This window comes from Humulus lupulus, chromosome 1, assembly GCF_963169125.1.
Source record: "Humulus lupulus chromosome 1, drHumLupu1.1, whole genome shotgun sequence".
NCBI classification, from domain to species: Eukaryota; Viridiplantae; Streptophyta; class Magnoliopsida; order Rosales; family Cannabaceae; genus Humulus; species Humulus lupulus.
Genome location: NC_084793.1, coordinates 255454805 through 255480529, shown reverse-complemented (window position 1 = coordinate 255480529; position 25725 = coordinate 255454805). Strand labels below are relative to the sequence as shown.

Below are 25725 nucleotides of genomic sequence, written 5' to 3'. Positions count from 1 at the left end.
TGCTTACGTCTGCGATCGATGGTTATGCCATGCCTTGCTAGCCCGTCCATGCCTAATATCATGTCGAAGTCTTTGATCTCCAATTCTATCAGGTCTCCTTCTAGTTCTACGTCCTCAATTTTGATCGGTACGCCTCGTACTATCCATGATGATATGACTACTTCACCCGAAGGCAACTATGTCACAAACCTAGTTCTACAAGGTTTGTCTAATTTCTCTATCATTCCTAATGAGATATACGAGTATATTGCTCCCAAATCAAGCGATACTAGAACATATACTATCGAGGATAGGAATCTGACCTGTAACTGCTTGTTACTAGCATGGGCTCCTCCCTGGGTCAAGGCAAAGACTTTGGTCTGGAACCATCGTTTAATCCCTCTTCTCCTTCTGCTTGAGCTATGGACATTCCTTCTTTCGATGACTTTCCTAACCACAGTTGAAACATCCCTTGATGTTTCTTTTGGCCCTTAGAGCATTGCGGATATTCTACATAACCCGACTTATTGCCTCCATTGTTTGTCCATGCTCTTTTATCACCATTGGACTGCTTATCATCTGGATTCCTTCTCTAAAGACCATTACTATTACTATTGCTATGCTGACAGCTGTTTTTTTTTTTTTGACCATTTTGAGGTTGACCGTGCTGTTTAGGCTCAAGCTTACTAGCCTTCTCCTTACTAACATTCGCCTGAAGCCTTTCTACTTCTATTGTCGTTTCTAGAACATTGGCATAGGTAGTATTTCCCGGGTTTGCTAGCTTAACCCCTAATTCAATCTTTAGTCTAAGTCCTCTAATGAACTTGGTCACCCTCATAAAGTCAATTGGAACCAACTCTGGTACAAACTTGGCTAATCTGTCGAACTGTCGAGCATATTCTACTACCGTTAAGTTGCCTTGCTTCAAACTAGCGAACTCCTCGAACCTTGTAGCGATGACTGCTGAGTTGTAATACTTCTTGTGGAACAGCTCCACAAATCTTGTCCATGTCATGGTGGCGACATCGTTAGTCTGCTGAACTAAGTCCCACCATATTCTAGCATCCTTCTTAAGTAGAGACGAAACGTAGGATATACGGTCCGCGTTGCCGAGATTCATATGCGCTAGGATCGGCTCTACATTTCTGAGCCATTCTTCTGCCTTAAAGGGTTCTGTTGTCCCTTCAAAGTTTGGAGTGTGTTGCTTACGAAACTGCTCATAGATTGGCTCCATGTGTTGAGCTGGGTATGGCGCATAGTTCGCCATTGGCAATCCCCCATAAGGACCTACTTGATGGGGTACTTGAGCCATTTGCTGGGGCTGTGGTTGAGGCTGAGGTGGAGGCTGAGTCTGAGTTTGCTGTCGCTGTTGCTGTAGTAATTCCTCCACTTGCTGTTGTAGTCTTGCAATTTCTGCAGTGTTGTCAGCCGACGGCGGCGGCGCTCTCTCTTTAGCAACAGCATTGGTTGCACGCCTTCCCCTTCTGCGACCTGGAGGGGCTTCATAAGTTTCAGGAGCAACGCTTGAGGCATTGGCGTTGTTGCGAGCAGATCTTCTGAACGACATCTTCCACAAAAGTTCTAACAGTCGAGAACATGTTAGAACTTACCCTATTAGGCTCTAAGGCAAAACTTAATCTAAGCAAACATAACTCAGACCTATTAATTATGACTTCTTATGAAAAAAATGTGTGAGCCTTCTTTAAAATTAGGGTGTGTTTCTAAACTTTAAAAAAAATAAGCCATCTTTATTATTTTCTAAGTGTGTTTCTAATTATCCTATATGACTTAATTCTCAGGCTCGAAACTCGTCGTTGTTCCAAAGTTAACCATACTGAGGGAGGGCTGGGATCAGTAAAATCGTTCCCACTACTATGGCCCCCTAACTCTCAATATAGAATCTTGGTTCATTGATTTGTATCCACCCTCACCGAACTTAGTCATTAATTATTTTATTTATTATTTATTATGATTGCAAAAGAAAAATCAAACTCATACATGATAACAAAATAACCATGATATTTATTTGGAAAAAAAAGTTTTCACTATGTACAATCATAAATGCAAAGATAATAAATAAAGAAAATAAACTAATTTACAGGTATTCTTAACTAAAAACATAAGGGCTAAAACGTTTTACTAACACATAATCATAACAACTATAACATAATCACTTACATTGGCGGTTAGATTCGGAGCTTGAGCGTGTGTATCAAGGAGAACTTCATACAAATGGACCACTTCTCTGATACCAACTGTAATAACCCAACTATTTCTAAGACCTTGGACCATTAGATCTACTATACATAGCTACTATTTTGGGAAAGGTACATAAGAAATAATATAACTTTATTAAATCTCAAAATATTGTATCAACTACATAATAATAGAAAATATGGCATGGGTACCCATTGTTTAAAACATAAAACATAATTTTAAACTAAAGAAAATAATTTATAAAACTAAATGCAGAAAAACATGATTTAAAAGACTAAAAATAAATAACTTCATCCTCGATCGACACGCAGTCCACACATTCCATCCATCCTCAACACACAAGCCAAGCTACCAAGAATCCTTCCACCTTCCATATTCATTTTCCTGCATCACACTAAAAAAAATAAAGGAATGAGCCTAATGCCCAGCAAGGAAAACCTACTAAAAATATACATCATATATCATAAGCATAAAACTACATCATAAACATAAACTATAAAACATATACCATATATCATAAGCATACACTATAAAACATATGGCTATAAGAACATATACCATATAGGACTACAATATTAATGGCCATTAACTCATTAACATGGCATGCGATAAACCATCTAGGTCCCCTGTCTAATATCTGAGGTAGGTTAGATCACATGGTAGTATATGATAACCCATCTAGGTCCCCTATCTAATATCTGAGGTAGGGTAAACCATAACTCTAAACCATGAAAATGATAAACTAATCTTGGGGCTTGCTATCTAAGCAAGTCATATGCCCAAGCGACTAAAAACATAATCTTGGGGCTTGTTATCTAAACAAGTCATATGCCCAAGGACTACAAAACATAGCATACATATACTTATTATAGCATAAACATATCATAACATAAACATATCATAACATATCATACAAACATATAAGATCTATCCTATTTTCCTTACCAAAATACCGGGATGATGAGAACAAAGTCGGGATTTTGGAACACTCCTAAAAACCATTAATAGAGAGGTGAGTTTTCTAAAAGAAAGAGATGAAGAGGAATGAACTAAACCATCGAGAAGATACTTACCAACAAGAAATCTCAACACTACAAGAAAAAATGCTTTTAACAACACCAAAAATGTGTTATCAAAACATACGATAACACTTTCTGATGTGTTAAGACCGACTATGTTATCATAGGTCAGGGTACTTTACATAACACTTTATCAGTGTTATACATATGTGTTATTGTACTGTCAACGATAACACAATTTTTGTGTTATTTTAATATATAGATAAGTGTTTAATTATGTTATTTATAGTCGATTATATAACACTTTTTTTGTGTTATACTACACTTTAGTATAACACTTTTTTTGTGTTATACTACCCTATAGTATAACACATTTTTTGTGTTATACTATACTTTAGTATAACACATTTTTTGTGTTATACTACACTTTAGTATAACACATGTGTTATATTAGCTTAGAGAAACATAGTCTTTTTTTACTTACACAAAACTAGGAAAACAAATATGAAAGTTGAAGCCAAATAAGGTAACATAAATAGATTTTTATTAATTACTCAAATGTAATTACAATATTTAGTCTACTAGTCTAGGCTTAAGAAATCATATTACAACATAATTTATGCCAAATTTAGATTCCTTTATCACTAAATACAAAACAAGAAATGTATACAAAAATTAGTGAAATACATTCTTCCATTCTAAAGGCCTCAACTACAAATGTTGTCAAGAATTGCTCCAAAGAAATCATCTCAATATACCTGCACATTGTAAAAAAAAAAAGTCCTTTTATTATTAAGAACAAAAGTTCTTGCCACCACAACAACAAACTTACAGTCTTTTCTTAAATGATACATTGAAAACTTCAAAAGAAGAAAATGGAAAACTAAGATAAATACTTATCTGTTTTAGTTCAATAAAATAAGAGAGCTATCAAGAAAGAGCTAGGGAATTTTCAAATGAACAATAAAATAAGAGAGAATCAGTAGATAATTTCTATATGGTGATGAGTCTGATGACTCAAAATAGTCAGTTGGGACTATAGATACTATACTGCTATATATAAACTATCATATTTAATGATATTCTTTTATTCTTATATATAAATATATATAAATAACTATCATAATTTGTAACGACCCAAATTCACTAATAAGGCTTGAGGGCCTTGATTAGTGTGCCTGGAGGGCATAATGGGAATTATGTGTGGTTTTAATGATTAAGATGCATGATTATGATTTTAAGCATGTTATATGACTATGTGTATTATGTTATGTGATAATTATGCTATGTGAATTGTACCACGTGGGTGTGGTGATATCAATGCGATGCACGTGCCGAGACGGTCCTAGGAAGCTAGATAATGGTAACTGGTGATTTGGTAACTTGTGTAACTATTAGTAACCTTAGAGAGTAACAGGTTTTGTTGGAGAAGTGGTAGAATTGTAAAGCTAGTAAAAGGACAGATATGCCCTTGAGGTTTAGTTAGGAAGGGATATTAGTGGAGGGCTAAGGTAGTCTTTTGGCAGTGGTATAGATGGTTTTGGTTGAGGGAAAAGGATGTATACGATTCTTTTATGCTAAGTATAACTGAAGTTAAGACTTGGAAGGCTAGAAAGATCAAGAAGGAAAGGGAGAATCAAGAACCTAGAAGGCTAAGTGGAAGAGGAGTTAAGCTGTGTTCTTTGAGGCTAGTAAAGGGCTTAAGGGTGTGGAATCAAGCACATATCAAGGTTTATACTGAGGTAAGGATTTGGTCCATGTTTTTTTAAGTTCTGAATTTGATTTTGGAAGGAATTGAAAGATAGCCATGACTTGTTTTGCATGAAAATTCAGCTGGTTTGTCAAGGGGAAACTCAGTTTAAATCTTGGAGTGGAGGAAGCTCAAGTTGAATTTTTGATTGAGGTAAGGGTATTAAACATGTTTGTAATCTCGTAGTTGTTATGATTTAGGGATTTAGAGGTCTGGTTTGTACTTTTTCTCAAGTTTTGGTTTAAGTGTTGAGTCTGAAATCTAAGTATGAATTCTGTGAATGGTAGTATAACTGAGCTAGATTATGATGTTTGTAGGTTGTTGGGAGGTTTATTTGGGGTTTTGAGTTGGTTTTGGGGCTTAGGTATAAGTTTGGGGTGATTTGGAGTGATTTGGGTTCGGGAAAACGCAGGGGAAAAACCCAAAATTCTGGGCTCGCGAAGGAGCGCCGCGGCGCAAGGCTATTTCTGGGCGGTGTGTGCTCTCTGACTTGCTGGGCGCCACGGCCCTATAGGGCAGCGCCGCGGCGCTAGGCCAATTTCAGGACATAGGAATTTGCAATTTTGAGCCTTTGCTCCGGGGGTTCGGGGGATGCCTTCGGTGCATTGTTTTAGGATTTGGGGGTTCCGAGAGTGTGGGATTGGTTCCGGGAAATAGTTTTGGATTGATTAATGACAAAGGAAGTTTCATTTGTGTTGTGATTAGGTCTTTGGAGAGGCTCGGGGTAGAGGACCGTGCTCGCGGCTTCGAGGCATCGGGAACTAGTGAATTGAAAGGTAAGAAAACTGCACCCGGTTGTATGATTGTGATGGGACTAAGTGCTCCCGAAAGATATATCGTGTCAACATTGGTATTACGCCATGGGACATGTAAAAGCGGTCTAAGAGTGCCGTACATGATTTTAGCGCACAGAGCGCGAATTGGCCACTGGGAGCCAAGAACAGCGGGATAGCGGAGGGAGCGGTCTGAGGGCGCTAGCCCTGGTTATCGTTTGTGAATTGTGAATATTATGAACTGAAATGCCTAGTATGTGGAATACTTGATTATACTGACTGATGATATATCTGAGTATATGTGATGCAATGTGAGATGTTGACTTGTCTGTTAATTGTTCATGCTCTGTTGTTGTTGTGTTTTCTTGCTGGGCCTTGGCTCACGGGTGCTACGTGGTGCAGGTAAAGGCAAGGGCAAGCTGGACCAAGCCTGAGGTGGAGAGCTCTGAGGTGAAATGTACATAGCCAGCTGTTCGATCACCATGGTCGAGGAGTGAGTCAGGACAGGGATCTACCTAACTGCTCGTTTTTCCTTAGTATGGCTGGTTAATGTATTTGAACCTTGTAACTTTTATAAACGACCTTTAAACTGATTTTTTTGGGATCCCGTGTAAGCAAACAATGTTTTTTTTAATGAAAATGTGGCTTTTGAAACCAAAACGAAACCAAAACGCTTTCAACCCTAGTTCCTTAATAGTTTCAATAACACGATTTTATTTAAATGACTTGGTTAGCAAGTTTGGCACTTTATAAACACACAGTGTAACGGTCTTGGCTACCCAGGGCGTTACATAACTGGTTTCTCTGCCAAAGCTAGCTAGCGCATGTTTAGAAATCATTTACATAAGAAACTATACATGACCCTGAAATTTTCATAGTATTAAAACAAAAGTGACCTTCCAATTTGAAATTCAAGTTATAAATGCTAACCCAAATGCGGAAAAACAAAATCATATTTACAAATAAAATGAAGAGAAATAGATCAATGGTGCTGAGAGAAACATGTATTTTGGTAATTTAAGAGACGAACTCTATCTCTAAATAGAGAGATACACCACAAAATGTAAGAAACCTATCATAACTTAAAAAAACTTTCAAAAAGATCACTCATGCAACTAAGAAGTTTATGCTCAGTCTAATATAAATTAAAATACTAAATAAGAGGAACACCTCATGTAGTTAATGACCATTAAACAAATAAGCTCCAAAGCTTTTTCAGAAGTTCAATAATGGTATCATGAATCAATATGCTTTGATTTACAACAAAAATGAATTTAATACCTATAACCGCTCTGTGAATATTGGGCTAACAATTCAGAGAAAGCAGGATGACTTTTAAGTTGCAAATGGAATTAAAAAAAAACAGAGATATTATGCTACCTAAAATTTATGAAAAACTGAAAGAAAGTGAATAAGTTCCAGTTAATATTTTAGTTAAAATGAGCCCTCAAAGAGCTCAATACTTCCCAATTAATTTAGGACAACATGCCTGAACTATTTATCTAAACTAACTATACCAATCTTAAAAGGGAAGCAACAAACCTTTTTAGACATGGTGCTCATCTTCTGAAGTATTGATACAGATAAACTTCCAGTATCACCAGCAGCTAATTTCTCAATCAAATGCACCATGACTAAACTGGCAGAAACCTGCATATATTTACAATATAAATTATCTTAAAATGCCAATAATCAGTAATCACATCAAAGAAGCCATCTAAAACTATATGATCTGCAAACATTTTGTTAGGCATCAGATATTGAATAGAGCTATATAGGATTAGTGTGTTGACTTGTAAATTTACTCAAGTTCTATTGGTTGGCTAGTAAGTATTATTGTTAGTCTATAAATAGTATAAGAGAATACTTGGAAGGGATATATAGAAGAATTTGGTTACTTTTTAAAGTTTAGAATTTCTACTCTGGGAGTTTTTGCTAGGTTTTCTCAAATTAACCTAGACTTTGTGCAAGATTTGGTTCTTTTTAGTACAATTCGTTTATTCTTAGAATAAAGCTTGCAGAATCTTTCAAATCAGCAACCTAGTCGGTGTATTAATTAAAATATATTAAATGAGAAACAATGGGTCAGTTGTTCAAATAAAAAAATTAATGATCAGGAAAGAAAATGCATTAACTCGAACACGCTAAAACAGCAAACCTATGGTGTTGACTTTAAAATGACTAACTAAAATTCACCCCAAACTTCATGCAAGAAAGAGCCATATATAAGTTTATACCCAAAAGTAGAAAAAAAATGCAATATGGATTAGCGCTAGACTTGAACGCTGAAAATGGAGACAACTAACCTCATTTTGGCATGTTGAAGTTAAGATGTTAGATATTGATATAAGGCAGTACTTATAAACTGGAGCAACTGGATCCAAGGCTTTTTTACTTGCCTGAGAAACAAAAACAGGGTAGTACTCATATATTTCAGTTGAGGAAACAAAACTAAGTAGACTAGCAAAAACAGAGGACAAATACAATTTTAAATTAGCAGGGCTTATAGAAAAAGTTGTATTGTTATATTAGCACTGCCTTTAAGACTTCCATTGAATGAGATGTTACTTACACTGCCATTTATCATAACATGAAGTTTCTGCCCTGTGCTAGAAGTTCTAAATTGTCCCAGTTCCAACCCAGTTCATATAACTATTCATACAACAGAAGAATCCTTTAGAAATTATCCTGTCTAAATCAAACTATGACACAATTAGTAAAGAAAAATTCTAGTTATGTTGCTCACAATCAAGAGATGTGATGAAACTTTTAGGTAAAATTACCCATTCAATGATCTCACTACCCAATATTACAACCTTTCCAATTATAGTTTTACACAGATGGATAAGAAAGGAAAAAACATTGCTGCTTTTTATATTTTTATAAAGCAAACCTTTTTTTTTACTTGGAAAACTTGGAAACAATAATAATTATAAGAAAACAGTATAGATTCGACAAGCATCATACCATAAGCATTTCCAATTAAATTTGTATCCTGAAATCCAATGGTTATGGCAAGAGTAAGGATCATGAGTATCCAATTTATTTCTGGAATGTAGATCTGCCCATATATGTGTTTTGAGGTGTGGACAACTTTGACTCTTGGAAAGCAACCAAGGGCATGACATTGCTTGATGATGGAGAACGTAGTAGTTATAACAGCCTGGCTGCCAACAATAGCTGCTAGCGTGGCAACAACAAACACCGGCCAAAATACAGATTCTGCAATTTAAGCAAGAACAGAAAGCACAATTAGAGCAACTCATATATTAAAATGCAATTCTGGAAGCAATATTAATAATGCCAGGGAGTACTAACCAGGGATTGAATTATAAAAGCTGTAATGAATCTTATCGGGGTTTTTGGACAAGTATGCAGCTTGACCCATGTATTGTACAACCAAACATGGGTATACAACAAAAGCAAACGCAAGCTGCACAGACAAAAAAGGGAACCATAACTATCATTTGTTGATAGCCAAAAAGCATTTACTACATCATGGTGAACAAGGCCTGCAAAAGCACAGTGATTTGGGGTAAATAAAATACAGAAGTATAAACGCTTGATTTTGAAGATATATCTTCAACACTATGCTCTACTTTTCCAGCAGCATCTAATGGAGTTACTTCTATACATGACTTGCTAACTCAGTTGGTCCTCTTTTTTGGTTTTTTATTTCAATTTTTTTTAACATGTTCCCCCATTGAACCTACAATCTTTGGGGGAGGCAGGAAACTCTAACAAATTTCTAGGAAGGTCTCATGAGGAATCAAACCCCGATCTTATGAGAGCAAACCAAGAGCCCAACTAGTCATTCTAACCTTCTTGGATCTCATTTGGTCTTCCTTTTACTTGGCTTTTTCCTACCAGGTTCTAATTCATGTGGTTTTTCCTTTTACTTTGCCTTGCACCAAACTAAATTTTCCAAACCAGCCAATATGTACATGTTTCCTATTATGTGTATTAAAGAAATTCAATATATTTAGTCAAAAAAAATTATAATAATATAAAACTCACCCTTATTGACAAAGCAGTAAAATGACCAAGGTCTGCAAACATAGCTTCGGTTCTAGGAAGGAATTAGAAAATTCCTATCGTTAATTTAACTAACAGAAACATATACTCTAGAACTAAAACGACATTTTTTTTAGGGTATTATAACGACATTTTGTCCTTAGTAAACTACATAGAACTTAATGGTTGACCAAACTAATAAAGATGAGTAGTGGCATTATGGAATTTAACATAACAAAGACAATGAAAATGATGTTTATTCCCATTAAGTAGGATATAGCACATACCAGTTATAGAAAGAAGAATCCCACCAAGAGAAATCCAACCATCTTTACCAGTCTCCTTAAAGAACTTGACAATCTAATGGGGTGAAAAAGCATAAACAACTTTTGGGTTCCAATGTATTGTGTTGTAGAGACCAATAGAAAAAATGGAAAATAACCAGATCAATACGATAGGTGCAAATAAAAAGGCAACTCTATGTGTGCCACAGTGCTGCTGTAGTGCACCAAATTTTTTTTTTGATTATTTAAATTTTGTGCTTTATTTGATTTAAATGTTAAGTGTGATGAATTGTTTTATTTAAGTGTTGTTATTTTATTTAATTGTTTATTTGTTTTATTTGATTGTTTGTTATTTTATTTAATTGTTAGAAATGTTTTGGTTAATTAATTTAATAAGTGATTAATTGTGTAACATGTTATCTTACTATTAGTGTTACATTTTATTTAAGTGTGACAAATGAGGTATTTGTGTGAGCTATGGTGGAATGCACTAAGGTGCATGATAGATAGTAATGCACCCTAGTAATTTAGTGTGTGCTAGTGCATGGTAGCATGGTGCACATGTGTAGATTTTCTACACATTTTAGGTTTCCTTATTTTAGATTTAATTGAGTAATTTATTTATAAAAAAAAAGGAAGAAAAGAAAAGGGAAATGAGGAGTGGGCGTGTGACCTAGTGGGAATGGAATATTTCCTTAAAATGGTAAAAAAAATCAAGACTTGAAGACCATGATCATTTGGGGATAGGCATGATCATATCTTATCCCTTTGAATCTTTTTGAAATAAAGAAAAAAATCAAGGAAAATAAAAGAGAAATGGAAACTTACCTTAATATTGTTTGGGGAGACTTTATGAGAGGATTTGTGATAAAGGGGCTAAGAAAGGAGAGAAGAGCCATTGCTCTTGTGTGTGTGTGTGGCTGCCGTGACCTAGAGAGAGAGAGAGAGAGAGAGAGTGGCGTGTAGAGATAGAGAGAGAGGAAGAAAGAAAGAAAGGAAGAAGGAAGAAGAAAGTGAAGAGGAACCCCCCTAGAGTATGTCTTCTTGTTTTCTCTTTTACATAATCTTTTTATTTGATAATATGATTTTGATTGTGTTATTTTTCTTGTGTGTGTTTGGGTCTTTCCTTCTCTTCATGGTGGCTTTCCCATAAAAACCCTAGGCTTGAACAAGGGTGTGGAGTTTGTGGTATTGATCTTTTGTGTTCTTGATTCTACAATCAAGAGAGGTAATGGTCTTTTCCTTAGCCTTATAATGTTTTTGGTGGGTTGTATATGAGGTTTTGCTAATGGTGCTAATGGTTGATTTTGGGTAGGATTGATGTATAGGATTTGGATTTTTGTGAGGGCATGATTTGTGTTTAAGGGTTGTGATGTTGATTTTGCTATGCATAAAAAATTGTAATAATCTATGAATACTTGTATGGTGATTTCGGCCTAGGTGCACCCAAGGGTGTTCTTGATATGTTGTGTGATTTACAATATGTTTGATCCATGTTTTAGGATCTATGATATATGGGTAAGAGAATAAGTGGTAATCTTGATATTTTGATCATGAAATTTTGTTAGATGCATGTTATATTTGAAATGATTAAATTATGAAATGCATGAAAATAATGATAGAAATATGCTAGGTTAAAATAAGGCATATGTGAATATGGTATAAATTTACTATATGCTATTTTTATTGTTAATGTTTTGTTGGTTTTCATAGAATTTCAACAAATGATTTTAAAAGGATTCATGTGATTATGTTAGTAGAATCATGCATATTATAAGAGCATAATGAGATTATAGGCATGAATGATTTTATGTAATTTTTGAGACAAAAGTTGAGTTTTACAAAGAATTAAGCTTGCTGTTTATTTTTTTCAAATGATTGGGTAAAAGTTGATAAAAAGATGAGTTGCATGCATAAATAATGTTCTTGATGAATATGTTAATTTTTATGAAATTAAAAGAGGATTTTAAGTCTCATGTTATGATATTTTACTCAATTAACTTCCTACAGTATTTTTATTGAATTTTGAGAAAAAATGAGTTTATAAAATTGAATATGGTGATTTTAATGATAAAAAAATGGTTGCTGGAATTTTGTAATAAAATGTGAAGTAAGTTTCACTAAAAAATGAATTTGATTAATTTTTGGAATAAATTATTTTTCCTAAGTTATGGTAATATTGAAAAATGATATTTTAATGGTATGAATGCATATTTTGATAAATAATGATTTTTCTTTATTTTGATTGAGAAAAATATTTAAACTCTATTTATTTGTGATTTTTGAATAAAATAAATAGTGGTTGAAAGTTTGTTTTAAAAAGGTTAACAATTGTTATTAAATTATCACATATGAGTTTTTACTACTTAAAATCTAAGTCTTAAATAAATTAAATCAAAATGTATTTTTCCACACTTAAAATATATTTTTCACATAATTTTTGTAACACAATAATAAAATATATTTTTCTAAAGAAACATGTTAAAATAGGTATTTTAATTAAATCCAAGCTTGTTGGTTAATTCCTGGTAAATTAATATTTATTTAATGAAAATGTCACATATTTTATTTTGAGCTAAAATAAAATAAATTTATAAAATAAAATAAAGTTTTTGAGAAATTTAATCAACTTAGAAATTTTAAGAAAAATAAAGCATGTAATATGGCCATTGATTTTCAAACAATAAAAGCAAGAAATGTAGAATTATCATTTTTGAAAACGTCTTTATTGCGCAACGTTCCCACGTATGCATGTTACATGCAAATCAACTTTTACGTCCAAAATCATGATTATTATGCAACTATGTAATTTTTATAAAGCAATCATGTTAGTAAAATGGGTAGAACGAGCATTATTCTTTTTGGCGATAATTGCATGTTTTAGTGTAACTGTTATCATGAGTGCATGGCCCATGCACACATGAGTTGTATGGAAGGGCAAAATAGTAATTTTATGAACCTAAGAAACGTTATTTTGATTATGATATAGGCTCGTTGAAAAGATTGTGAAATTCTTAGCTTGAACCGGAGGTAAGGAAGTTAGATAGATTTTATGATTTTTATGCTATGAATGGTAAGGCTGTTATATGAATGAACTGTTATGAAATTATGAATGCCTTAATGTGATGAAATGTTGAATGTGATATGTGTATGGATGTTAGATACATCAAACAGAATACGATGTTAGATACATCAAACAGATTTCGATGTCAGATACATCGACCGAGTTACTAAGGACATTGAGACGTGACTCCTAGGGCGGACGCGCCGAGGTTATTCAAGGACCAGTGATCTCCTGTTTACCTCGTAGGGTGACATGGACAACTAGCGTTCCATGCTCATCATGTATGCTGTATGTTGTGATATGATGATATGTCACATTTATGTTATGATATGTTGATATGTCACATTTATGTTATGATATGTTGATATGTCACATTTATGTTATGATATGTTGATATGTCACATTTATGTTATGATATGTTGATATGTCACATTTATGTTATGATATGTTGATATGTCACATTTATGTTATGTTATGATGAAATGTTACGATTATGTTATGATATACCATTATGTTTTTAGATGAACGTTAGTGTTTGGTTGTTTGTTGTTTTTCTTACTTGCTTATTTGCTTGTACTTCCTTACTGGGCTTTTAGCTCACCCCCTTACTTTCCTTCCAGGTAGCAAATAGGATTTCTCTATGGCACGCGTGGTGACGTGAGGAGTTCTTCATCATGGGGTGTATGGCGTGGGGCAATCCTATGGACGATAAAACGATCAACGTAGAACGCCATTTAAATTATGTTTTGTTTTAAGGGACTTTTTTTCCTAAATTATCAGTGGGACTCTGTTATTTAACTTAATTGGTTTTTTTCTTGAACGTTGCATAAAAACCTATGTTTTATTTTAAACTTATGGCGCCAACTTGCATGATTTTAAATAAGTCCCCCTGAGACTTTAATAATGGACGGTATTCTTTTATAAGCTATGTTATGCGAAAGTTTTGTAAGTATTAGTCTAGGGCGTTCTTTGCAAATAGTATCAGAGATGGTCGTCCATGTTTTCCAAGGACCCCCCCCCCCCCCCCCCCATACACACTAAAGATGGGAAAATCTCACTTCACCGCGTCGTAAGTATTTGCTTATGTGTTATTACTTGTTTCTATTTTATTTAATGTTTCTATTTGTTAACTGCTGTAGTAAATATGCTTCCTGTATTAAGAACAACAAAGAAACAATTGATTAAGGAGATTCGTGCAATTCCTAAAGTTGAGCTTGACGAAGACTACTACGATTGGAAGGTAGCGGTCTTAAAGACGACGAAAGAGGTTTGCGAACGTATACAAAGAATGATGAATAAGAGAGGAGCCTTGCTTTGGCCCATAGAACAATACTGGGTAATGTGTGAGGCGTTGTCAATGTACCCAGAGGCTCTTTTACAGTTAAATCAGTCATGGAATAGCGTTGTGATAGATGACATGGAGTTTAGCACTATGGAGTTCACGATTTGCGACTTTCTGGTAAGTTACGAACTAGATCATCAGGAGCTGGTATTAGTAATGACGGATGATGGCGAGATAGAGGAACGTTTAGAGTCGATATATGACGTGGAGGAAGTATTGCGTGCTATACCGCGTCCGACCCCGAGGATGGAAATTATGGAAAGCGCGCCTGACTATTACCACATTCCGGAGGACATATTCAACTATGATTCAGGGGACGAGTCCACCGTCGAGGACTAGAGTCCACTTCGTGATCGTCGCATGGGGATGCCAATAAATAAGATGGATTAGTAATAATTTCCTAAGACTTTAAGGAAACATGTTTTGGTTAATTAAACACTTTTTTGGGATTGTTTAATTTTGGAATATTTTAAATGCTATGGATATTTTGTTTCAAATTTAATGGTGTGATGTGAATGCATGATTTACAAATATCCATCGATATGCAAGTTCCTTCCTTACGATTTTTCCTGTGATTGCCTTAGAACATCATCATGTCAACCAGAGGAAGAGGAGGAAGGGGAAGAGGTAGAGGCAGAGGAAAGGGTGCCTCCACAAGGTCTGAAACTACGACCATCCCTGATGTTGAAGTGCCAACTGTTCAACCTGCAGCTCCAGCAGCGCCAACTGTGGACCTGGCTGCAGAGGTGGCAAGGCTAAGAGAAGAGTTGAGACTAAGAGATGAGGAGCTAGCGCAAGCTAGACAAGCACCACAGACATCTCAAACGCACCCTATACCCCAAGTACCAGTGGCACAACCGCAGCCGCCAGTACCACCACCTGCACCACAACCTGTAGCCTATGGGTTTGAACCAGTATATGAACGCTTCAGGAAACAAGCCCCACCGACGTTTGAGGGGAAAGCTGATCCAATGGTGGCAGAAGATTGGCTAAGGTCTGTCGAGGCTATTTTTGATCATATGGAGTTAGATGATCGCCAAAGGGTTTCCTGCGCAGCTTATCTACTTAAGATGGATGCACGTATTTGGTGGGACGTGACAAAACAGACTCATGACCCAAATACCATGACTTGGGCGCAGTTTGTCCAGGCATTCAGTAAGAAGTATTATAGTCCAGCGGTGCTAGCAACTAAGGTTGATGAATTTATAACTCTGGTTCAAGGGAGCCTTTCGGTCACCGACTATGCACAGAAGTTCGATCGATTGGCCAAGTTTGCCCCTGAAGTGGTGCCGACTGATGCAATGCGAGTTCAGAGGTTTGTAAAGGGACTCAAACCAATGATAGCAAGGGATGTTAGGATGACCAGCGCTGAGGTGGCCAGTTATGCAGAAGTATTGGATAGAGCTCTTGAGGCTGAATATTTGGAGGATCGAATATGGAAGGATAATGTCGCTAGAAGAGAGAGCCACCGTAACAAGAACTTCCATGAGAACAACAAGAGAAAGGCTATCGAAGGGCAGAATAGTGGGGTTGATAAAAGGCCTAGACCTCCAGTCCTGAACAGTAGCAACCACAACTCTCAGAACCATAGCAACCGCAATAACCGCTTCAATGACCGGAACCGTGGGAACCAACAGGGCAACCGAGTTGAGCATCCTACCTGCCCTAAATGCACAAGGAAACACCCAGGAGAGTGTCAGGCCGGTACCAACAAATGCTTCAAGTGCGGCCAGGCAGGACACTTGCGGAAGAATTGCCCACAATGGAAGTCGGGACAGAATACCAATAACAATCTGGTGCCAGCAAGAGTCTTCACCTTAACTCAGAACGAAGCGGCCAATAGCAATACCGTGGTTACAGGTCAGCTCCCTATATCTGGTACAATGTGTAGAGTCTTAATTGATTATGGAGCAACTCATTCCTATGTTTCCATGAATGTGATTGATAGACTGAATATGCCTTGTAAGATGTTTGCACATAACTTTAGTACATTGTTGCCATCGGGAGATATGATGTTGTCAAATAAGTGGTTACCATCAACACCTGTAACGGTAGAAGGTAGAGAGTGCCCAGCAGATCTCATAGAACTGAGTATACTGGATTATGATGTCATACTCGGCATGGATTGGTTATCCAAGCATGGGGCTACGATAGACTGTCGAAAGAAGATCGTAGAGTTCAGGCCAAAGGAAGGAGAGGTTTTCTCCTTTAAAGGTGATGTAGCAGGCCTTCGAACACCCATAATATCTGCACTGGAAGCGCGGAATATGATGCAACATGGATGTTCGGCATTCCTTGCCAGTGTAGTGGATAAGACCAAGGAGTCAGAACTAAAGCCAGAAAATTTTCACATTGTTTGTGAGTTCCCGGAGGTGTTTCCCGAGGAATTACCAGGACTACCCCCAGACAGAGAGATCGAGTTTGTAATCGAGCTTGCACCTGAAACTGCACCGATATCTAAGGCACCCTATCGAATGGCTCCAGTAGAGTTAAAGGAACTTAAGAACCAACTACAGGAGTTGTTGGACAAAGGGTTCATAAGACCTAGCCATTCGCCATGGGGAGCACCAGTCCTATTTGTGAAGAAGAAGGACGGGAGTATGAGGATGTGCATTGATTATCGAGAGCTCAATAAGATCACCATTAAGAATAAGTATCCTTTGCCTAGGATAGACGACCTTTTTGATCAACTACAAGGGGCTTCAGTGTTCTCAAAGATTGATCTGCGGTCTGGGTACCATCAGTTGAAAGTGAAAGAGGGAGACATATCGAAAACAGCCTTCAGAACTCACTATGGACACTACGAATTCTTAGTGATGTCTTTTGGACTCACCAATGCCCCAGCAGCCTTTATGGATATGATGAATAGGGTATTTAAGGATTTCTTGGACAAGTTCGTAGTAGTGTTCATTGATGATATCCTCATTTACTCAAAGACCAAGGAGGAGCACGAAGAGCACTTGAGATTGACTCTAAACAGATTACGGGAACATCGGTTGTACGCCAAGTTCTCTAAATGCGAATTTTGGCTGGAACAGGTAACCTTCTTAGGGCATATAGTCTCCAAGGATGGGATTGCAGTAGACCCATCAAAGATCGAGGCCATTAGAGACTGGCCCCAGCCAAAGAATGCCTCAGAAGTTCGGAGTTTCTTAGGGTTGGCAGGTTATTACAGAAAGTTTGTCGAGGGTTTCTCGAAGATCGCTACCCTGTTGACCAACTTAACACGGAAACATCAGAAGTTCGCATGGACAGAAAAATGTGAAGAGAGTTTTCAGACCATGAAGGATAAGTTGATTTCCGCGCCTATCCTTTGTGTTCCCACTGAGGGCGGAAAATTTGTGGTATACTGTGATGCATCAAAGAACGGTTTGGGATGCGTGTTGATGCAAGAAGGGAAGGTGGTAGCTTATGCTTCCAGACAACTCAAGGATTATGAGCAGCGGTATCCCACTCATGACCTTGAATTGGCAGCTGTAGTATTCGCACTCAAGATATGGAGACATCACCTGTACGGAGATAGGTGTGAGATATACACCGACCACAAAAGTCTGAAATACGTTTTCACACAAAAGGAACTAAACATGAGACAGCGGAGGTGGTTGGAATTAGTGAAGGATTACGATTGCAAGATCCTATACCACCCAGGCAAGGCAAACGTAGTTGCTGATGCTTTGAGTAGGCGGGGACATGGGAGTGTCTCAGCACTGCATGCGATAGAGATGCCTCTTCAGAAAGAGATCATAAATGCCAGGATTGAAATTGTGACAGGAAGTTTGGCAAACCTCACATTGCAATCCTCTTTACTAGAGAAAATCCGAGAAGGACAGAAATTGGATGAAGCCTTGGTGAAACAAGAGGCTTTGGTACAAGAAGGTGGTAACAGCGATTTCACGGTGTCTGATGGTGGATTGCTAAGATTCAGGGGTAGGATTTGTGTACCTGACAGTGTTGAAATTAAGGAAAGTATCATGAAAGAAGCGCACACAACTCCTTTTTCCTTGCACCCAGGATCCACGAAAATGTACCAAGACCTCAAGGCACTATATTGGTGGCATGGAATGAAGAGGGACATTGCTGAGTTTGTGGCTAGATGTTTGACATGCCAGCAGGTCAAAGAGGAACACCAGAGACCAGCAGGGTTGCTTCAACCGCTCTATATTCCTGAATGGAAATGGGAGGATATCACAATGGATTTTGTGGTAGGGTTGCCTAAAACCACCAAGCAGCACGACTCAGTGTGAGTGATAGTAGATAGACTCACTAAGTCTGCTCATTTTCTGCCTGTTAAGACCACATACTCGGCGGATCAATATGATGACTTGTATGTTAGTGAAATAGTGAGACTTCATGGGGTGCCAAAGTCGATAATTTCTGATCGAGGGTCAGTTTTCACATCGAACTTTTGGAAAGGGCTACAGGGAGCTATGGGATCAAGACTGAAGTTCAGCACTGCTTTTCATCCTCAGACTGATGGCCAGTCTGAGCGGACTATACAAATATTAGAAGACATGTTGAGGTGCTGTGCGTTGGACTTTTCAGAGTCTTGGAACCGATATCTACCTCTAATGGAGTTCTCGTATAACAACAGTTACCAATCTACCATAGGGATGGCTCCCTATGAGATGCTTTATGGGCGTAAATGTAGATCTCCTTTGCACTGGGATGAAGTTGGGGAGAAACGGATTTTAGGGCCTGAAGCAGTTAGTGAGGCCAGTGAGGCAATTGAGAAGATACGCCAAAGGATGCTTACTGCGCAGAGTAGGCAAAAGAGCTACGCTGACCTCAAGAGGAGGGACATTGAGTTTGCTGTAGGCGAGTTTGTTTTCTTGAAAATCTCGCCGATGAAAGGTGTGATGTGTTTTGGAAAGAAAGGGAAGTTAAGCCCTAGATATATCGGTCCATTTGAGATATTGGACAGGATAGGGCAAGTTGCGTACCGTTTGGCACTGCCCCCAGCATTAGCTGAAACGCATAGCGTCTTTCACATCTCGATGTTGCGTAAGTATGTGTCAGACCCCTCTCATGTGTTGAGTTACGAGCCGTTACAGCTGAAGCAGGACTTGAGTTATGATGAACAGCCTGAGCGCATTTTAGAAAAGGGAATCAAGGAACTGAGATCCAAAAGGATTCCACTAGTCAAGGTCCTGTGGAAGAATAGTACGGAACGAGAAGCAACATGGGAGTTGGAGGATGACATGAAAGCAAGATACCCTGAGTTATTTGGTAAGAAAGAATTTCGGGACGAAATTCCTTTTAAGGAGGGTATATTGTAGTGCACCAAAAATTTTTTTTTGATTATTTAAATTTTGTGCTTTATTTGATTTAAATGTTAAGTGTGATGAATTGTTTTATTTAAGTGTTGTTATTTTATTTAATTGTTTATTTGTTTTATTTGATTGTTTGTTATTTTATTTAATTGTTAGAAATGTTTTGGTTAATTAATTTAATAAGTGATTAATTGTGTAACATGTTATCTTACTATTAGTGTTACATTTTATTTAAGTGTGACAAATGAGGTATTTGTGTGAGCTATGGTGGAATGCACTAAGGTGCATGATAGATAGTAATGCACCCTAGTAATTTAGTGTGTGCTAGTGCATGGTAGCATGGTGCACATGTGTAGATTTTCTACACATTTTAGGTTTCCTTATTTTAGATTTAATTGAGTAATTTATTTATAAAAAAAAAAGAAGAAAAGAAAAGGGAAATGAGGAGTGGGCGTGTGACCTAGTGGGAATGGAATATTTCCTTAAAATGGTAAAAAAAATCAAGACTTGAAGACCATGATCATTTGGGGATAGGCATGATCATATCTTATCCCTTTGTATCTTTTTGAAATAAAGAAAAAAATCAAGGAAAATAAAAGAGAAATGGAAACTTACCTTAATATTGTTTGGGGAGACTTTATGAGAGGATTTGTGATAAAGGGGCTAAGAAAGGAGAGAAGAGCCATTGCTCTTGTGTGTGTGTGTGGCTGCCGTGACCTAGAGAGAGAGAGAGAGAGAGAGAGAGAGAGTGGCGTGTAGAGATAGAGAGAGAGAGAGGAAGAAAGAAAGAAAGGAAGAAGGAAGAAGAAAGTGAAGAGGAACCCCCCTAGAGTATGTCTTCTTGTTTTCTCTTTTACATAATCTTTTTATTTGATAATATGATTTTGATTGCGTTATTTTTCTTGTGTGTGTTTGGGTCTTTCCTTCTCTTCATGGTGGCTTTCCCATAAAAACCCTAGGCTTGAACAAGGGTGTGGAGTTTGTGGTATTGATCTTTTGTGTTCTTGATTCTACAATCAAGAGAGGTAATGGTCTTTTCCTTAGCCTTATAATGTTTTTGGTGGGTTGTATATGAGGTTTTGCTAATGGTGCTAATGGTTGATTTTGGGTAGGATTGATGTATAGGATTTGGATTTTTGTGAGGGCATGATTTGTGTTTAAGGGTTGTGATGTTGATTTTGCTATGCATAAAAAATTGTAATAATCTATGAATACTTGTATGGTGATTTCGGCCTAGGTGCACCCAAGGGTGTTCTTGATATGTTGTGTGATTTACAATATGTTTGATCCATGTTTTAGGATCTATGATATATGGGTAAGAGAATAAGTGGTAATCTTGATATTTTGATCATGAAATTTTGTTAGATGCATGTTATATTTGAAATGATTAAATTATGAAATGCATGAAAATAATGATAGAAATATGCTAGGTTAAAATAAGGCATATGTGAATATGGTATAAATTTACTATATGCTATTTTTATTGTTAATGTTTTGTTGGTTTTCATAGAATTTCAACAAATGATTTTAAAAGGATTCATGTGATTATGTTAGTAGAATCATGCATATTATAAGAGCATAATGAGATTATAGGCATGAATGATTTTATGTAATTTTTGAGACAAAAGTTGAGTTTTACAAAGAATTAAGCTTGCTGTTTATTTTTTTCAAATGATTGGGTAAAAGTTGATAAAAAGATGAGTTGCATGCATAAATAATGTTCTTGATGAATATGTTAATTTTTATGAAATTAAAAGAGGATTTTAAGTCTCATGTTATGATATTTTACTCAATTAACTTCCTACAGTATTTTTATTGAATTTTGAGAAAAAATGAGTTTATAAAATTGAATATGGTGATTTTAATGATAAAAAAATGGTTGCTGGAATTTTGTAATAAAATGTGAAGTAAGTTTCACTAAAAAATGAATTTGATTAATTTTTGGAATAAATTATTTTTCCTAAGTTATGGTAATATTGAAAAATGATATTTTAATGGTATGAATGCATATTTTGATAAATAATGATTTTTCTTTATTTTGATTGAGAAAAATATTTAAACTCTATTTATTTGTGATTTTTGAATAAAATAAATAGTGGTTGAAAGTTTGTTTTAAAAAGGTTAACAATTGTTATTAAATTATCACATATGAGTTTTTACTACTTAAAATCTAAGTCTTAAATAAATTAAATCAAAATGTATTTTTCCACACTTAAAATATATTTTTCACATAATTTTTGTAACACAATAATAAAATATATTTTTCTAAAGAAACATGTTAAAATAGGTATTTTAATTAAATCCAAGCTTGTTGGTTAATTCCTGGTAAATTAATATTTATTTAATGAAAATGTCACATATTTTATTTTGAGCTAAAATAAAATAAATTTATAAAATAAAATAAAGTTTTTGAGAAATTTAATCAACTTAGAAATTTTAAGAAAAATAAAGCATGTAATATGGCCATTGATTTTCAAACAATAAAAGCAAGAAATGTAGAATTATCATTTTTGAAAACGTCTTTATTGCGCAACGTTCCCACGTATGCATGTTACATGCAAATCAACTTTTACGTCCAAAATCATGATTATTATGCAACTATGTAATTTTTATAAAGCAATCATGTTAGTAAAATGGGTAGAACGAGCATTATTCTTTTTGGCGATAATTGCATGTTTTAGTGTAACTGTTATCATGAGTGCATGGCCCATGCACACATGAGTTGTATGGAAGGGCAAAATAGTAATTTTATGAACCTAAGAAACGTTATTTTGATTATGATATAGGCTCGTTGAAAAGATTGTGAAATTCTTAGCTTGAACCGGAGGTAAGGAAGTTAGATAGATTTTATGATTTTTATGCTATGAATGGTAAGGCTGTTATATGAATGAACTGTTATGAAATTATGAATGCCTTAATGTGATGAAATGTTGAATGTGATATGTGTATGGATGTTAGATACATCAAACAGAATACGATGTTAGATACATCAAACAGATTTCGATGTCAGATACATCGACCGAGTTACTAAGGACATTGAGACGTGACTCCTAGGGCGGACGCGCCGAGGTTATTCAAGGACCAGTGATCTCCTGTTTACCTCGTAGGGTGACATGGACAACTAGCGTTCCATGCTCATCATGTATGCTGTATGTTGTGATATGATGATATGTCACATTTATGTTATGATATGTTGATATGTCACATTTATGTTATGATATGTTGATATGTCACATTTATGTTATGATATGTTGATATGTCACATTTATGTTATGATATGTTGATATGTCACATTTATGTTATGTTATGATGAAATGTTACGATTATGTTATGATATACCATTATGTTTTTAGATGAACGTTAGTGTTTGGTTGTTTGTTGTTTTTCTTACTTGCTTATTTGCTTGTACTTCCTTACTGGGCTTTTAGCTCACCCCCTTACTTTCCTTCCAGGTAGCAAATAGGATTTCTCTATGGCACGCGTGGTGACGTGAGGAGTTCTTCATCATGGGGTGTATGGCGTGGGGCAATCCTATGGACGATAAAACGATCAACGTAGAACGCCATTTAAATTATGTTTTGTTTTAAGGGACTTTTTTTCCTAAATTATCAGTGGGACTCTGTTATTTAACTTAATTGGTTTTTTTCTTGAACGTTGCATAAAAACCTATGTTTTATTTTAAACTTATGGCGCCAACTTGCATGATTTTAAATAAGTCCCCCTGAGACTTTAATAATGGACGGTATTCTTTTATAAGCTATGTTATGCGAAAGTTTTGTAAGTATTAGTCTAGGGCGTTCTTTGCAGCTGCAGAGCAAACAGACCGACCAAGATGCAACAAGTAATCGAGAGAAGTTCACCTAAAAACAATGAGCAGCACATAGTTTGTTAAGTCAATCATAAAGAATCAAAGTAAAAATAAAATATATGTATATATATATAGCAAAACATGACAACTTACCACTAGTTAATTTCTTTTCTGTAACTTCAAGCCCCAAAACGGAAGATAGAACTGCAATTTTTTCTTTTTTTACAAAGATGTTAAATAGAGACAAGGAAATAATAGTACCAGTAGTTACATATGAAGCAAAATAAGCAATTAGAAAATTGACCTGAGATAGCAGGAGTAAGGACACCATCACCAATGACCATGCAAGCTCCAAACAGCACAACAACTAAAAGGGCAGTCCTTAACCTTTTATGCTTCTCCAAAAATCTCTTCAAGGGAGAGGAACTAGCATGCTGAGAAGATGGACCATATTTATAGGCAGTGAGCTCTTCATCAGCTACTTGCTGGTTGGGAAACAAACTAAACTTAGCATGGCGGCAAAGCAGTGAGTAAAGAGCAAAGGTCCCACCTGAAAATGAATTGAATTGAAATGAATCAAAATGAACCAAAAATTGAAATTGAAATTGAATTGAATTGGATTGAATTGAATAAAATTGAATGAAAAGGGAGGAAACAAAACACTCACCTTCACCATTATCATCAGCACTGAGTAAGAAAAAGACATACTTAAGCAAAGGGATAAGAGTAAGAGTCCAAAAGATCAATGAAAAAGCACCAAAGATTGCATCTTGGCTAATATGTTTATGTAACTTCCCAGAAAATGTGCTTGAGTAAACATAAAGAGGTGAAGTACCCAAGTCCCCGTAAACTACACCAAAGCTCTGATAAGCTAGTAACAAATTCCTCGACATCCTCGGCCATGAAAATTGCTGCAACAAAAAGGGTTATCAGTAAACAACACTAAGAATCATCATCACCAACCCATCACAAGATCTAACAAAGATTCGCTCCCCAAAATTCTCATCTTTATACATACATATATATATATAAAGACGTGAAAAGATTGGTACAAACTTGGCCTATAGTAGTAGAAGTCGAGCGGTGAGCAGTGGAAATCCCAGATTCTGGCTCCATAGCCTTGTTTATCTCTCAATCTCGTTCTTGTTCTCTCAATCTAACGAAAAAATTATATACAGAAGAGAAGAGAACAGAAGCTCAGGTCAGGACTCTGCCAAAAATACTGTTTTCCTTTCGGCTTCACTGAGTCGATCATTCTAAACCAGCATAAACAATAATGCAGAACGAGACACATAAAACAAAGAAAAATGAATACATAAAGAAATCGATGCATCTAACATACCGAGCAGTCTGTTTGGCCAAAGCTTCAATATTTTCTGTAGGCGGAAATTGAGAAGACGATCCTCCCACTACAGTGCCGCCTTCACTGCCTATATAAAAAAGCTGAATAGCCTCCTCAAGCTTCCAACTTGTGGCCTGTTCTCCCAACAAAATTCCATAAATTATCTCCAAAAGCCCAATTCTCAATAAAAATCTTCCGATTTCAACACAACCAAAATTAAATAAACCAGAAGACCAATGGAGGAAAGTACAAATTGACAAAGAGAGATAGAGAAACCTGCAAGAACTGCCTGGCAGTCTCGGCAGTTTGTCCAACGGCGATCTCCAAGAACGATGAGACCACTGGGTCGAAGGCACGCAGAGGTGGGCTCGCACCTGGGGTCACTTGGTTCGGGGGTTGGGTTCACGGGTGCCTGAGATTTGGAGCTTGGCTCGGAGAAAAACGGGTGTGAGGATGGTGGTTAGGTGGTTGGAGCTGAGGATGATGGTGGTTATGGGAGTGCGGCTAGGGCGAAGGGAAGAGAGAGATGAGAAGGAGAAGGGGAAAAAAGGTATGAGAATTGGGTCTCTCTCGGGTCTCACAAATTTTGAGGTCAGAAATGAAAAAAAATCTAAGTGGCGCCCTTTTTTTATTACCGCCCTTTTTTTTTCACAAAGTGGCCCATTATAGTACTCTAGCATAACACTTTTTTATTAGTATTATATTCATGTGTTATGGAAATGGGTATTTGGTGTAGTGCAAGTTCAAAGAACTTAGATGCCTAACCAAGAATAGAGAAGATTGGGTTAGAAATTGAGTAGAGAAAAACTATAAGAACTAACAATACAGAAAAGGAACTAAGAATAGGAATACCTTTGAAATTG

The 25725-nt window shown here is 36.2% G+C and overlaps 3 protein-coding genes and 4 long non-coding RNA genes across 7 annotated transcripts; 3 read left to right on the top strand and 4 right to left on the bottom strand.

Annotated features, from left to right (window-relative positions):
• Positions 1 to 3742: 3742 nt before the first annotated feature.
• Positions 3743 to 8410, bottom strand: LOC133805692 (uncharacterized). Its single transcript, XR_009878998.1, has 3 exons — positions 8311 to 8410; positions 7281 to 7388; positions 3743 to 3973 (listed from the first exon to the last, which is right to left on the bottom strand). It is a non-coding gene; the product is annotated as an uncharacterized LOC133805692 (long non-coding RNA).
• Positions 8411 to 8421: 11 nt separating this feature from the next.
• LOC133832710 (potassium transporter 4-like) lies at positions 8422 to 9805 on the bottom strand. Its single transcript, XM_062263021.1, has 4 exons — positions 9756 to 9805; positions 9057 to 9171; positions 8706 to 8960; positions 8422 to 8426 (listed from the first exon to the last, which is right to left on the bottom strand). The coding sequence occupies exons 1-4, from the start codon at positions 9795 to 9797 to the stop codon at positions 8422 to 8424; spliced, it is 417 nt and encodes a 138-aa protein (XP_062119005.1). The 5' UTR covers positions 9798 to 9805.
• A 1019-nt stretch (positions 9806 to 10824) lies between these two features.
• On the top strand, positions 10825 to 14040 carry LOC133831915 (uncharacterized). Its single transcript, XR_009892563.1, has 3 exons — positions 10825 to 11070; positions 11199 to 11264; positions 13721 to 14040. It is a non-coding gene; the product is annotated as an uncharacterized LOC133831915 (long non-coding RNA).
• Positions 14041 to 15743: 1703 nt separating this feature from the next.
• Positions 15744 to 16395, top strand: LOC133832702 (uncharacterized). The gene is made up of 2 exons (XM_062263015.1): positions 15744 to 16302; positions 16391 to 16395. The coding sequence occupies exons 1-2, from the start codon at positions 15744 to 15746 to the stop codon at positions 16393 to 16395; spliced, it is 564 nt and encodes a 187-aa protein (XP_062118999.1).
• Positions 16396 to 19000: 2605 nt separating this feature from the next.
• LOC133805698 (uncharacterized) lies at positions 19001 to 23484 on the top strand. Its single transcript, XR_009878999.1, has 3 exons — positions 19001 to 20543; positions 20672 to 20737; positions 23165 to 23484. It is a non-coding gene; the product is annotated as an uncharacterized LOC133805698 (long non-coding RNA).
• A 17-nt stretch (positions 23485 to 23501) lies between these two features.
• Positions 23502 to 24721, bottom strand: LOC133832696 (potassium transporter 4-like). The gene is made up of 5 exons (XM_062263009.1): positions 24577 to 24721; positions 24188 to 24431; positions 23825 to 24070; positions 23674 to 23724; positions 23502 to 23572 (listed from the first exon to the last, which is right to left on the bottom strand). Exons 1-5 carry the CDS (start codon positions 24634 to 24636, stop codon positions 23502 to 23504), a joined length of 672 nt encoding a protein of 223 aa, XP_062118993.1. The 5' UTR covers positions 24637 to 24721.
• A 26-nt stretch (positions 24722 to 24747) lies between these two features.
• Positions 24748 to 25373, bottom strand: LOC133805686 (uncharacterized). The gene is made up of 3 exons (XR_009878997.1): positions 25139 to 25373; positions 24863 to 24996; positions 24748 to 24762 (listed from the first exon to the last, which is right to left on the bottom strand). It is a non-coding gene; the product is annotated as an uncharacterized LOC133805686 (long non-coding RNA).
• Between the last annotated feature and the right edge of the window lie 352 nt (positions 25374 to 25725).